This window comes from Dunckerocampus dactyliophorus, chromosome 3, assembly GCF_027744805.1.
Source record: "Dunckerocampus dactyliophorus isolate RoL2022-P2 chromosome 3, RoL_Ddac_1.1, whole genome shotgun sequence".
Classification (NCBI taxonomy): Eukaryota; Metazoa; Chordata; class Actinopteri; order Syngnathiformes; family Syngnathidae; genus Dunckerocampus; species Dunckerocampus dactyliophorus.
In genome coordinates, this window is record NC_072821.1 from 6,042,915 (window position 1) to 6,058,284 (window position 15,370).

The 15,370-nt window shown below is 40.1% G+C and overlaps 1 protein-coding gene across 3 annotated transcripts in view; it reads left to right on the forward strand.

Moving 5' to 3' along the window:
- The window catches only part of igdcc4 (immunoglobulin superfamily, DCC subclass, member 4), a 68,657-nt gene extending 58,772 nt beyond the window's left edge, over positions 1–9,885 (forward strand). For all 3 annotated transcript variants that reach the window (XM_054770789.1, XM_054770790.1, XM_054770791.1), the window contains 6 exons: positions 1,009–1,179; positions 1,608–1,742; positions 3,265–3,367; positions 3,468–3,699; positions 3,779–3,904; positions 4,126–9,885. In XM_054770789.1, the coding sequence (XP_054626764.1) occupies positions 1,009–1,179; positions 1,608–1,742; positions 3,265–3,367; positions 3,468–3,699; positions 3,779–3,904; positions 4,126–4,638 (1,280 nt within the window). In that variant the 3' untranslated portion in view covers positions 4,639–9,885. The remainder of the gene's footprint in view (positions 1–1,008; positions 1,180–1,607; positions 1,743–3,264; positions 3,368–3,467; positions 3,700–3,778; positions 3,905–4,125) is intronic.
- The last annotated feature ends 5,485 nt before the right edge of the window (positions 9,886–15,370 follow it).

Below are 15,370 nucleotides of genomic sequence, written 5' to 3' on the forward strand. Positions count from 1 at the left end.
GGGACTTACTCCCCCATTTGGTCCCCTAAGTCCAGTTCTGGTTGGACCACGGTGATGAAGAACGTAGTTCCAGGTTGTCGCTGGGGTTACACAAGTAAGGAGTTTGGCTTCTCAAAACAATATGCTTTCAAAAGAGTAATACAAGAGGTGGGAGACAAATACAGTATCACGCCAAGCCATTTGTGTTGTCTGATTTTTTTTCCGAGGAGGCATTTTTGCGATGCAAATGTATTACTCTTCATAGCAGTCTTCAGTGAAATGAACGCGAGGCGGTGGTCCATTTCTTTCTTGTTCCCTGTGCTTGTTTCATCCATTGCAGTCTTAAACCTTTGTCTTTTGGCAAAGAAAACAAACTTACGGTATCACTCGGAGACTGTGTAAAGCCAGCAGCAACGTTTTGGCATGACTACTATTTTGGTGAAAAACCTACTGAACGTAGTCGAGGAGCTGCCACTAGGAGGGTTTGTTTACCAGGCATTAGCTGAGAGCTTCGCCTTTGCCTTGGGAAACACCCTTTTTGTAAGGCATAACGTTACATAATTACAAACAATATAGAACATATTTAAGCAAAGTTGATCAATCACGTCAGTGACACTTTAATGTTTAATTAACGTAAGTGTTAATCAAAATTGAGCATTATCATCCTTCCCAAGGCCGTCATTTGTATTAGACGTCATGAGAATGCGCAAGTGTATTAAAATGAGCATCAGCCTGTCATTTAAGTGTCGGCAGGTGAGTTTGTGTAGCTTGTAATCATAACATGACATTACCACCACCAGTCACCCGCTCCTACCTCATATGATCACCTGAGCCTCGTCCCTCTCCACTGCCTTGTCCTCTCTCAGCTGTGCCCAGGTGGCTGGAGCATCAGGACACAGATGGTCGTCACGCAATCCCCCACCAAGACAAAATATACCCCCCAGCTGTGCGGCCTTATTTGTAGTTTTTAATTACAGATTGCCATCCCTCCTCCCCTTCGCCCTTTTCTCTCTTTCCATTATCCTTCAGGGCCTTCCTCGCCTCCGGATGAGCTGCAGTTGAGCGCGCTCGACTCCTCCTCAGTGCTGGTGAGCTGGCGCCCTCCACTGGAGCCCAACGGTGTCATCGTCAGCTACAGGATCTTGTACAGCGGCAACTTCAGCCTGCCTGAGGACTTGTGGAAAAACCTCTCGCAGGAGGGTGAGTCTGTCGCTGGGAGAGCTTAAAATGTATTTATTGATCATCAGGAACATGAAGCTAACATGAACTGACTGTTAAATAGCAGTGCATATCAAACTAAATGTGTTTTTTCCACAATTAAATGACAGGAAGAAATGCTATCTAATCATTGTATTTCTTCATTTAGTGGCGCTACACTCACTACATACTAGTTTATATAGAATTTTACAATATTTACAATGATATTTGCAATTTGTGGTTCAACAAAGTCCCTCTCTTCCTCTGTTTACCGTTTCGATCACAGTAGCAACTCTGCTGGTTCCTGCCAAGTAGCAAATCGGTTATGCTTCAAGATAGAGCGACTATGCAACATAAATAAGACCTATTCCTATTTACAAAATAGACACAAGATATAACAAATCATCCTTTTGTATTTCTCTGTCCTGCAGGGAGCATCACCAGTGTTGTGGTGCGGGGTTTGTCCAGTGACAGCCATTACTTTTTTAGGTTGGTCGCATCTACGGAGGTGGGGCCGGGGCCGTATTCGCTTGCAAAGGATGTTCACACTCCCCCTCACCAATATGGTATGTGCCAAGTGTATTGCATGTGTATATAGTGTATATTTAATTATAAAGTGTAACAGGGGTTAGTTTGTATTAGCCACCCTGCAGAGTGAATGGAAGTGACATAGTTGTGTGTGGTTGAAGACTCTGGCCATCTGTTTCCTCTCTTCTCTGTATCCAGGCTGCCAAAAGATAGCCAGCATACATGAATATCAATAAAGGCAGTTGAATACCTGCCCTGAATTACTATTAACTTTAGCTATGTCTCAGATAAATAGCATTCACAGAACTGTCTTTATTGTCTCGGCCAAGATTCAACAAGATGTTTTTTTATGTTGTTTCTGGGAACAGAATAAAAAGTAGAACTGAGTGTCTGCTGCTCCTTTATGGAGAATTGCTGTTATATTGTTTGCTTGTTTTGAGCAGTTTATTTCCATGTGGAAAAAAAGTCCTACAGTGGACGCATGTGGAAACGGATTACAGAAGAATATAATATACAATCCAGCCATTCTTCATAGAACAATGATAATAGTACATATAATAATTTGTATTGCATATATGTTAGGTTAATTGGCGACTCTAAATTGTCTGTAGGTATGAATGTGAACGTGAATGGTTGTTTGTCTATATGTGCCCAGGGTGTACCCTGCCCCTCGCCTGAAGTCAGCTGGGATAGGCTCCAGCATACCCCTTCTATGCTGGTGAGGATAAGATGGATGGATAATATGTATAATATTAACATTAGTATGAATACTGTACTTACAATTATTACAATTATTATTGTAGTCATAAGATCATCATCATCATAATAGTTATTATTAGTTATCAATAGTTATTATAATCCATCCATCAATCCATCTTCTACATGCATGTTTTTGGAAACCGGAGTACCCGGAGAAAACCCACACACGCATGGGGGGAACATGCAAACTCCTCACAGATGTCCAACGGAGATTCAAACCTACGTCTTCCCCATCTCCTGACTGTGTGGCCAACATGCTAACCACTAGGCCACTGTGCGGCCACCCTGCCTTTCGCCTGAAGTCAGCTGGGATAGGCTCCAGCATACCAACGACCCTAGTAAGGATAAGTGGCATAGAAGACGGATGGATGGATGATAATGACTATATTATTGTTATTATTATTAAAAGGAATGAAGAAATCCAATTAGTAAAAATCATGGTGATGTTTTTTTCACATCATGCTGAAATAATCAAACAGAACATGCTTTAAAAAAAATTGAAGTACATTAAGTGTTTCCACTTACACAATTCATCGTGTTGGAAATGGAGTAGGAAGAAGCAGAGGTGATTTAAATCCTACTAAATAAATAATGATTTCAAAATATTAAACCTAATTTACTATAATATGTATTTGTATCTTAAAATATATACTTATAAAATAATAATGTGACATATTAGTATTAATGTGATTATTAATGTTATTATTATAATGTGTGTATATATATATAATGCTATTATATTATTAGTATTAATATTTATATAATATTTTACCATACTATTTTTTCATGCTGTTTTAACAGAGCTTGACATCCATGCAGTGACAGGCATCATCGTTGGTGTGTGCCTTGGTCTCATATGCATCCTCCTCTGCATGTGTTTCAGTTTTCGCAACACTAAAGCCAGGTAATGCATCTTTACATCATTTCACCTAAAAGTCATACACCTGTGTTGCTTCATGTTTTAGTCTTCTATAGTTTCTTCTTTTATTTCTCCCCCCACGTAGGGGCGCGTCTGGCAGTCTGGACTCCACTGCTGCGACCCCCCAATACAAAAGAGGGGGTTACCCCAGTGCTGCTAATGTGCCAGAGTGCAGCGATAGCCATGAGCTAGAAACGCTAATGCCCTCCGCAGGCCAAGAATGCGGTCAGCCGTCAGCACGAGCCCCAGAGGAGCGGACCCTGATGGCGAGTGCCAACGCCGGGGATGGGGTGGACGCCCCCACACCTGAACCCAAGGTCAAAACATGCAAATGGGGGTTTGCTGCTGGGATTTCACATATTCATTTTGTCCACCGTGCCACTGTCACATTTCCAGGCTGCTTGGAACGGCTCTGTGAGTCATAACTGGGCCAACAGAATCACTCGATACCGAGACACCGTCACTGAAGACTCCCCAGGATTCATGGCTGGAGGTCTCAATGTAGCAAACGATAACATCACGGTAAATGGGAATTAGGATAGTAAATAGGCTTCATTAGGTCCACTTTTAATGACAGGGTGGATGCTTGGCTGGAGCCACAGAGATGTTTACATTACGTGTGTATGTGAGGAGAGACGGACAGTTATTGTGTGTATGTGAATCGATAGACAGATGTTGGCATTATGTGTGTATGAGAATGGACAGACAAGGAGGAAATGAAATGAAATGTTCTCTTCTTGCAGGATGGTCCATCTATGTGCAGTAGCCAGGTGGAGGCGGAGGTCATCGTCCACTCAGAGCTGTCAGATCCAGAGAGCGTGCAGGCAAAGGAGGACTGTGGCCGTGCGAAGGACTCCAAAGCCACCTGTGGACCTTCATTACCAGCGGACAGCTATTTGCCTCTGGCCCGGCCGAGCCTGTCAGAAGAGGGAAAGTCTCCTCCTGACAAACATTCACTGGCGGAAAGCCCGCAGATTCTTCCCTCTATAAATTTGGCAATGAATCACAACGGGGAGCTGGAAGACGGCGGGACAGATGCGGGTCACGCTGAGCCAAAGCCGGCCTCGGGGCTAACTAATGGCTTCCACTCCCCGAAGTCACTGCCGCCTGTGATGAAGTCTGGGGAAAACGGGGACGTTAGACACTACCCTTCTGCACCTTCAAAACCCATCTCTGGGGGTCTTTCTCCTGCCCCCTTTGTCAGTTCTGGCCTGGTCCACTCTACCTCAGTAGCACACACTTACCTGTGTCCCTAGCCTCTGCATGTCAGACACGTTGGACGCATAAGAGATGCTCTTTAACCCGGGATGATTGTCTTGAAGCACCTCATCGTTGGATTCTTTTCTTTTGTACCGCTTCTTTCATACGTGATACAGTATATTTTTAGAGCTAGTGTTTTTTGTGGTATGCATTGCAACCATACATTCCTCTGGGCTGTGAAAGACAAGCTCTCAGTGAGTAGAGCCTTGACAGTGGCGCTAAGGAATTAGCCTTAAAAGTGTCTCTCCAGCCTCATGCTGTCTCAGGGTCACAATACTGGAATGTGCCATTGCATCTCATCACACATCACACGTTTGCTGTGTGTGTGTGCCATTTGTCATTCTGCAGTTTAGTATTGTAGAGATCGGGAACCATCTGTTCTTTTGGTTTTTACGAAGGAGTATTAGGGCCATGTCAGAAAGGAAAAAAAATTGTAAGATTACAGGAATAACGTTGTACTATTGCCTGAAAAAAGCCATCTTTACGTGAGAGGACAAGCAGACCTTTTATTACACCGGGCCTGGCCCTTTAAGAAGAATTGCATTGTGGGAAGTTGAGTATCTTTGTCTTCCCTCTCTCGTCTGTCTGCACCGCCCATTGTTTTCTGCGTCCTCATTGGCTGTAGACCATTGTCAATCAGTCTCCTTCGTGCCGCCCTGCCGTGTCTCCTGTGTCATCGCTAGCTTGCTTGCTTGTTAGCTTGTAAATGAATCTTCGGTTCGTGTGCAGCAATATGTTTTAACAAGGATACAAAAACGCTACAGTACAGCACAACGGCGCCAGGACGAAAAGGGACCGTCAGAGGAGTGAAATAGGCGCGAGTGACTGAATAATTTCTTGTTTCCGACCTGTAGGTTTATCATTAAAATTCAAACGAAGGTTTGAGCTTTTTTGAGTGTGGTGTGTCAGAAACAGGGCACTCTGTACATCGTGAATCCGGAGGTGTTTAATTCATTGCCTGATATGATGGTGTTGCAAATGTTGCATGGCGCCGAATGTTCAGCTTTTTTCAGAATTTCATCCAAACTTTCCAGCGCCATCGCACATTAGCCATGGTTGAAGTGGATGAACACAAACACTTCCTGCCTCTTCTTCTTTGTTGGTGTTATGCAGCCATTTATTCAGGTCAGCGGGCTGGTCTGATTGCAGAATCACAGCGCTGATCACCAAAAGTAGGGATCTAAATTTTAAAAAATGAGCGATTCAGGGAGAATCGGAATGTTAGTCCCAGTTCCCATCGATGCTCGATGCCCAACCCTAGTTATGTGTTCAGAAAATATGACTTTTTTCATCGCGGAAGAGCCTGACATTTTTTATAAAAAATTATTACTTTTTTTCCCGGAAAAGTCAGATTTTATTTTCCTGAGATTACACATTTTTTTGTAAAAAAAAAATACGCCTTTATTCTTGTACGGTTACATCACGTTTTTTTCCTCAAACTAGCTCTACTTTTTGCTCATAATATTAAAACTTTTACTTGTAACATTACAAAACATTTTTACAAAAAATAAACTTAATTTTCTTAAGATGACAGCTGTTTTTCTCGAGATATTACGACTTTTTGCTTGTAATATTACCAGTGTGGCCCTAATACTTTTTGTTTTTTACATGATGTGTCACTTTTGGGAAGAAAGTCTTATTATGGGACATTACAGCCGCATATGTGTAGACGGGTCACAATTGGGGATGCACCAGTGTCTTCTCACTACATGAAACTCGGGATTTATGTTGAATTCTGCACTCAACTCAATTTGTGTCTTCATTTCAAAGAAAATCTGGCATTAAGAATTACTTATATGGTCAAATTTGACCATGTAGAGGAAATAATCAATACTATTGGTGTGAAAGAAGGAGTCACTGGTGCATTCCGACTCCTTGTCAACGACGCTACCTCGTTTCTTTTTCAGGTTTCCAGTGTGGTTTCATTGCTTCCATGTAGCTAACATTATTTTTCTGAATGTTTCCGATTTTAATTTTGTTGTCTTGACTCAGTCTCAAAAATATGTCATATGCTGTGTTTTAGAAAAGTGGGAAATTTGTCTATGCTTATTGTCGGCCGTGTTTTTGGTTCACGGGGTGGGATATTTCCTACACTTCCCTGCTGTCTGGAATGCAGCGTAATTCCAAGTTGTCATGAAAACGACGGTAGAATGTATCATCTACTGGAAAAATAATGCATTTTGTGTTTACGCCACCTGCAGGCAATGTATAGCTTTGCATCAAGTTTGGTACCGGTGAAGTATTTGTCATGCAACTCATTTGAAGTGGAGAAGAAAAGAGAAAATTGACTGCAAAAATGGCCACTCCTTGCCTGCAGGTGGTGCTAAGTGTCATGTTTGGCTTAACTGGTTGCCATAGTCCTTGCAAGTGCTTCTCAATGCACAGTTGATACCTCAACCACCTATACTGTATGTACATCCCAATGTATTGCAGTTCACTTTTATTTAAAGTGGTAGCAGTTAAACAAGTACAAAAATGTATTCAGTGCCCAGCAGGGGTCAGACATCAGCTGGAGGCTTTTTTAGGGGTCACTTAGCAAGCTTTGTCATGTCGCCACGCTTCAACGATTGCTGTCACTTACAGAAATTGTGTGTGTGTTTTTTTTTGTTTCAGCTCATGTGTTTTGGGGTTTTTTTTTAATTAGGATGACGTTGAATTGGACGACAATGGCGGGGTTTCCCAAACTTTTCCCTTAGTTTGCAAAAGTGGCTTTTTTGATGATGTTCTAACAGTGCTCAAACGGCTGCTTTCGAAGTGCCACCTTTTCATGACGTCATGAAAAAAAAACAAACTCCTCATAGACGTGACTCCTCCTCTGACCCACCTTTCACCAGATGAGCCCGCCTCATGCATACGTCCACCACTTCATGGAGGACGGCTGTGTTTAAAAAAAAGAACAGAAAAGCAGGGTTCACTACACGTCTTAAAATACAGACCAGAGCTCTACTAACTATCTGTCAGTCAGCTGCAGAAGTCGGAGCTGTGTTAATCAACCATGGCTTGAAGCAAAAGAATCAACTAGTTTGCAACTAGTTTCTGAAAAGACAAAAAGACAGGCTTTGCTACACATATTAAACTCAAGCCAAATATCTCTTGGTCAGCTGTAAGTTTGACCATTTGATGGTGCTGTTAAAATGTTATGTAATTTTAACACTAGGGGCGTCACAAGATTTTGTGTCGTGAGATTTTTGTTCAGAAAAAAAACCCCACAAACAAATAAATGAATCACACAATAAATGAAAATGAAGTTGATAGTTTTTCCGGCCTCTATATATTGCCATGGGCCATGCGCGTCTATTTTCCTCGTCTCCCGCCTCCAAACAGGCAGGAATTGTTCCCAATAGGTCTCATTAAAAGCACTTTCAAACTGTCTAAATTCCAGCATCAAGGCTAGATTCAGGACTACACGCTTCCAATACACAACTGTGGTACCTCTGTGACTTAAGATTGGTGACAAATACTACAATATGGGACCTGTAAGAACGTGATATATTGTATACAGTACAATCGTCCCTCGCTACATTGTGGGTCGAACATCGCACCCTCAATCTAATGCGGTTCTTCAAAAAGTAATTAATAAATGACGGCTGTTTTGTAGTGGAATACGGCCTGTTATTAGGAAAAACATAAGTACAAGTACAAGGCAGAAGAAGCATTCTAATTGTGAATGTAGTACTGTATTCTATATCGGCCACTAGCTGTCAGCGTTCGGTGAGACAAGCAGAAAAGGCATCTATTGCATGTTTAATTTATCTCACAATAATAACAACATAATAATAACTAACTATTAATCAATAACTAGAAAAAGCACTCAGACAGCGCAGACCTCCGCCAAGCACCATAGTTCCCCCCTTATTGTGATTTACACCATAAATATTAGTCCTACATTTATTTTATCTATATGTTTAGATTCCTTGACCATGAAAACATACCATTAGCAATTGGATTCATAATGATACCAATATTAGTTCAGTAGTTATTCACAGAAATTGCATTTTCCGTAATGGTGGTTTTGTTCTGGATGTAGCTCCGTAGCGTTTGGCAACACAACAAAACCGTTGGCACACTCCGGATTTCAAAGCGTCTTGGTGTTTGTTGCATTTTAATAGCTTCATTTGTTGTCTTCCTATGATGAAAATTCCGAAGGTCCCCTATTTTTACATATTCTGGATCATAGTATCCGGAATTATTCCATTATCTGGGTCAGTCTTTCATATTTTGCAGAACCTCTCGTTTTTTGTGGCGTTATATGCACAAATGCCAAAAATGGTCCGCTATGGAACATACAGTATATACTGTGACACACACAAACAGGAGTTTAATTTACATCTTAAATGACTTATTTACTCCTACTACTGTATGTCTATTTTAGTGGGTAACATGAGTGTAAAGCCATTCAAAGCAGCCGTTACAATTCATTGATGAGACGATAGCCACCACGGGAAGTGCTTGACAGGATCTTGTTGCACATGTGGCCGGTTGTTGGAGTTGTTAAATGGTACTTACCAGATGGAAGAAAACAGATGTACTACAGGGGTCCATCAAATATGTCAGTGAGGGTATAACGGGGGTAGAATCCCCTTCCGGGTGGTGTAATTGTAATTAGTTTTGCTTTTTGTTAGCGGGTTTTGCAATTCTCGGCCACCGTATTTGTTTGCCACAACTACGAAAACACCGAATCTTATTTCATGGAAGTTCACCCATCGCAGTCGAGTCTGGAACCAATTAACTGTGATGAACGAGGGACGACTGCACTGTACATAAACTATTGATAATCGGCGACCCTATAAAAATTAACTTAAGACCCCATTTTTGGGGAGCCCGTTTGGGAAACCCTGCAGCTTGTCATCCTGTTTTGGAGCAGTAATGGTTTAGGTCAATAATCCAAGATTCCTTCAGGGCACAGATGCTATTATTGTGCAACATTCATTATTCTGTTTGATGTAGGCTTTGGTTTGATGTCACTACACAAATCTTCAAACCTCACTCAAGGCTTTCATGCCGTTTTTAAGAGGCTAGCATTTCTCATACAATGTCTTTATGTGTCAGGATCAGTCTCATGTTGTTCAAACAATATTAACCACTATTGTTTTATTTCATCTCCTTCAAAGCTCATACTTCCTGTGATGTGACTTCATGTTGTTATTCTTCTCTCCTTATTTTGCAGTGTATGAGCCCGGAAGTCAAGAGGGACAAGGATGACAGGGGCATCCTCTTCTCAGTGCAGTACAGTGCTTTTTTTGTTGTTGTTTTTTTGGGGGGGCGGGGGGGAATAATTGACCTCTTTGAAGTTTACTAGGACCATACTGAAATGAAAAAAAAAAAAATAAATAAAAGTCAAGTTACACGAAAAAAAAAGTGTTAAGAAAGAAGTCGCATCATTACAAGATGGGAATAAAGTTATAATATTAAGGAAAATATTCATCATTTTAGATGTAATATTACAAGCTAATTCTCGTAAAATTACCACTTTTTGTAATATTTCCATTCTTCAGAAAGTTTTTTCATTGAGAATTCTGACGTTTTTTTTTAACAATGTTAATAATTTATTACTGTAAAATTCCAACTTCATTCTTGTGAAGTTGAATTAAATGAAACCTTTTTCCTTGAAAGTACAATTTTATTTTGCAATATTTATTTGTAATTTTATTGTGACCTTTTCCTTGTAATATTCCAACTTAAACAATTTTTTTTTTTTTTTTTTATCGTAACCAGACAACTTTATTGTTATTCTCCACATATTTGCTGTTTGACATGCGCAGATTTCTTTTCTCTGCTTTAAATTGTAAATAATTAGTTTTTATGGTAACTTAATGAGGAAGTGGTTTGATGGCAATATCTGCAGGGGAAAAGGGGGCGTGCTGCAGCTACGAATCCCGCAGAGGGCGTCGTCTCACAAGACAATTTACATATTTCCCAGCATATGAAGATTCTCAACTGTTCTTTTTAGAGACCAGGTTGGCTAGCCTTTCATACCTGACAGTTACGACTGCTCACTTGCAACCTTCTTCAGAGCGGCCACGTGATGTTCCTGTGATGTCTTGTCAGCTGATTTACACGGATGTTGTCCTTGTCTTCCTGCCAGTAAAGGCAGGGTGGTCTTTACGGCCACATCCCAGGTTTGAGAGAGTCCCGGTTTACGTTTACGTATTTCAACTGCCTCTTTGATCCAGTGGTGGCGTTTGTTGTCCTCTGTCCCCACGATGTTTGCTCCATTCCCATCTATAATGTGGTTTTCTCTTTTGCATAAATCAGCTGACAAGACGTCACGGGAACATCATGTGACCACTCTGAAGAAAATTGCAGGTGAGCAGCGGAAACTGTCAGGTATGAAAAGAGAAGTTTAGAGTTTAGAACGTATAATGCGGCCGCACGGTGACCTAGTGGTTAGCATGCTGGTCTCACAGTCAGGAGATTGTGGGTTCGTATCTCTGTTGGAACATCTCTGTGTGGAGTTTAAGTAGTAGTAAACAACACAAAAAAAGGGTGGTTTTACATCAAAATAATTTACTTACAAACACAATTAACTATTTACAATTTTCACATTTGAAACTAAATCGTGTGCGTGCGTGTGCAAGCGTTAAAATTTCCCCACAATGCGTAACCTTCTGCACGCTACACTCCTCCATGTGCTTCCACTTCCTCCTTGCTGTCAAGTGTGTTAATACATGCAAACGATCCATGCTCTTATCAAATGCACTTCTGTCACCTTGTGGCCGTTTTTATGGCTTAAAACTGCAGTGACAGTGACATCCATTAGTGTGAAGTTGCGTCATCACTTCTTTTTGCCTCTCGCGCAAAAAAACGTAAAAGGTGTATAAATACGGGGATTGGGCGTTTGGGTTTATAAAAACATATAAATACGTCTTTGGTATTGAATGAGTTATGAAATAAGAAATTCTGATAATATTAGGACTTTATTCACAAAAAATGTTTTTGTGTACTTTACACATTTACTTTTTTACTCATGAAATTACGTTTTTTTTTTTTTTTAAACAAAGTTAAAACTTTATCCTCCTAATTGCGATTTCTGAAAAATGACAACTTTTTCGAGCAACTGTAATTCTAACAAAATGAAAACTGACCAAAAACTTTTTTTGGTCCCATTTTCTGTCATCTATTCCAAGTATTCTCAGAATAATTACTCTTTTAAAATTATGACTTTATTCTCGCAAAATAACGTTTTGACTGTTTTTTCATGATTTTGTGGCTTCATTCTTGAACGGTCCATCTGTATACTCACAATATTACAAATTAATTCTTGTTAAATTAAGACTTGTTATATTATTTCTTCATATTATAATATTCAGACTTTATTCTTACAATTTTATCACTTTATTGTATATATAGATTTTTTTTTAATCTTTTCAGTCTGGCCCTAATACATCTTCGTAATTTTCTCGTCATGCTCAGGTACACTTCATATTTGCATACTTCAAATTCATCAATTTTCTCAAGTAGGAAAGGAAAGTGCTGTGCATCACTGGTGTCAATGTGTTCTTTTGTACAGCGGTGTGAATCAGTGTGTATATTTCTGGTGCCGTGTGGTGCTCTGCTTTGTCCTGTCTTGTCATCGTTGTCAAGGTTTTCTGAATCCCAACGTGTCATTCAGTAGCAACTCAGTGATGATTGTGTGCCCAACAAGTCTACTTGACCTCTCGTCGAGCAGCACAGGACGCTCATCTTTACATGTCCTCAAGTGGAGCTCACTTAAAGGGACAGGACGTGGCTTGGCCCGTGTTGTCGTCATGGCAACTGTGGCCGTGATCAGTGAGTTAGTTTACTAGTGGTTGGTTAGCGATATTTCCACCTTGTTACCAAATGTCACAATGCTACTCTTCTTGTAAATAAACCTCAACTAAACATGCCTCTTTGTCTCAACTGGAAAACTACCACTTGTTCCTGGTGATATAACAACATTATCCTTGAAAAATTTGGACTTATAAAATTATGATTTTATTCTCACCCTGTCACATTATTCTCGTAATATATTTTTTATTTACTTTTTTTTTTTAACAATTATGTCGTTTTTGTCATAGCATTACAACTGAATTGTAAATTTGATTGTAAAATGACTTTTTTTGTTGGAAAACTTACATTTTCCCCATACTATTACAACTTTATTCTTACACTATTGTGATACAGTCTTCCCTCCTTTATCTTCGGACGATAGGTTCCCAAAATAGGCCACAATAAGTGAAATCCGCAAAGTAGCCAACTATATATTTTTTTACAATTATTGTAAAACAATACAAACCATACATTTTATACACTTTCCTCAGACAGGCATTAACATTTTCTCACATTTCTCTCTTGTTTAAACACTCTCTAAATTGAAACCTTCGTTTCAAAGAGCCGGCTTTTAGAGCCGATTCGTTCACGACCGACACATCACTATTGGGTCCATAAGCCCAGCGTCGTCCATTCATTAATGAATTAATGGATGCCTCTCTACCTGCGCCCGATCATACTTAATAAAAGGAAAGGCGCCACACACCGGAGGCGACATCTCCTCTACTTCATTCATTTTCAGTGGAACCTGCGCGATAGAGCTTTTATCGCGAGTCACCTTCCAGCCAAGCCACGCGAAATTCTGTGTGTCAAAGTTTGTGCTCGTGTTACATGTTCAACTTTTCATTGCAGTCGCCCAGACCAGGACCAATCAGCGGGAGCTTATTTGACCGACCAATGAGAGGACAGGATGCTAATCAGTACGTCTCGCAGGTAAACATGGAGGACACTTGCAGTTTCAGATTTCCCGGAGCTATTTGACATTTCTAAAAAAGAATATAGAGATATTATATAAAAAAACATGGAAATTCGTTGGAGCCAGAGTAAACATATCGGGTAAGTTTACATAAATTTACATTGACATTTATGTAAGTTTATCGTCGATACTAGCAAGAGTACTCGATCAAGACAGGTACTTTGATATCCCCTAATTCCGCTCATCCGTGTAGTTGGTCACGTGACAGCCACTCGTCGCCATCACTGTACAGGGTTTGCTCCTCGTCAAATTGTCTTTTTTAAATACGTGAAAGCATCACCCTTTTTTTTTTGAAGAACATCACAGCTCTCGGAAAATCTTGTAAAATTAAAACGTTTTTTCTTGTAATACGACTTTAATGGAACTTGGTGACCTTTTCTCTCCAAAAAAATTATGATACAAAATTACATTGTTGTTCTTTAACGATAACTTTCAAATAATACTACAAAAATATTTACATATTTAATATTTCTATTTTATATATCAAGTTATATATTTATTTTTAAAGTATCTTCATCTTGTTTGTAAATTCCAAACATTTTCTGTCACTGTTATACTGTATATTACTATTAGAGTTACTATTTTAATATTTACAACAATTTGTATACTAGGTTATTTAAAAAAAAATGCAATGAATTGCCGTAGCTCTGAAGGTCTGTAGTGATTGCAGGTGTAATTAATGTAGCAACCACAAGGGGGCAGTGTGGTGCTTTCGCAAATTCTATCAAAGCAACAAAGTTACAAGGGAAAAAAAAAAGAGGTGCCACTCCCAGTAGAAGAGACAGCTGGTGGAATGTTTTGACTTCATGTGCTGCTTGACCTCTGCAAACAAAATGTGTCCTTCTTAAATGCACATATTTGAGGAGAAACATACAAAAGTAGGGCGAGGGATAGTGTACAGGGTGAAAAATGGAGAGATGGAGAGGCCGGAGAGAGAAGACAGGCGCTATGAGGTGACAGCGCATGCTTGAATCTCTTGGGGATTCCGATAAAAGCGCCTGCCGGGATTGAACCCAGTCCCTTCTGGGAAGCGCATATAAGTGTAAAAACAAATTTAATACAAATGAAGAATTAAAAACTAATAACACGATAAATGATATATGATGACTTAAAAGACACACCTCCCCCCGCCAAAACATTGAATTTGATTTGCACAACCTCAGGGAGGTTGGATTTTAGAGGTTCTGCTAAGATTTTAACATTATCAAGTGTCATACGAGTGTAAAAATAAGTGACCCGCTGTGCAATCTAACAACAATATCAACAATAGCATAGGTGCAAACAGAACCTATGGCAAAGCGTTAGCTCCACTGCCAAATTGTATGTGAAAATGTTGAGGTGATACCATAATATAGATCAGGCGTCACCACTGTTTTTCCTTGTGAGAGCTACTTTTACAAAATGAAAATGGCCAAGAGCTACTCATTTTTTGTAACATTTATTTTCAGAGCTTATTTTAAACCCAAACAAAGCGAATATGCTTCTTTCACCAGAACATGAACAAAATGCTGGTGTCCACAACTCACATGTTGTATTTCAGAATGCATTTCTTTCTACTGTTCTTTCATTATTAACTGAAATCTGAATGAAAAGCAGGCTTGCGGGCGCCTCATGTGGTCGTGGGGGGCTACCTGGTGCCCACGGGCACCACGTTGGTGACCCCTGATATAGATGCTGCTCACCTGCCTGAATACATACTGTTGTGAGTGTGTGTGAGCCGTCCAGTGCCTCCTCATCATCATATTTCAGTAGAGTGGCGCTAAGAGGCGGGAGTCAGGTGAGTGTTGTTGTGACATCGAGTCCACGATCTGCTGTGAAATGAGGCTTGAATCATTCCATTCATTTGCTTGTATGCCACTACAGAGGAAAGACAATAAACCTCAACAAAACTGTATCTTTATACAAAAGTCCAACCATTTTCTATTAGAGCATTATTTTTCCACAGTATAACATTATTCTCG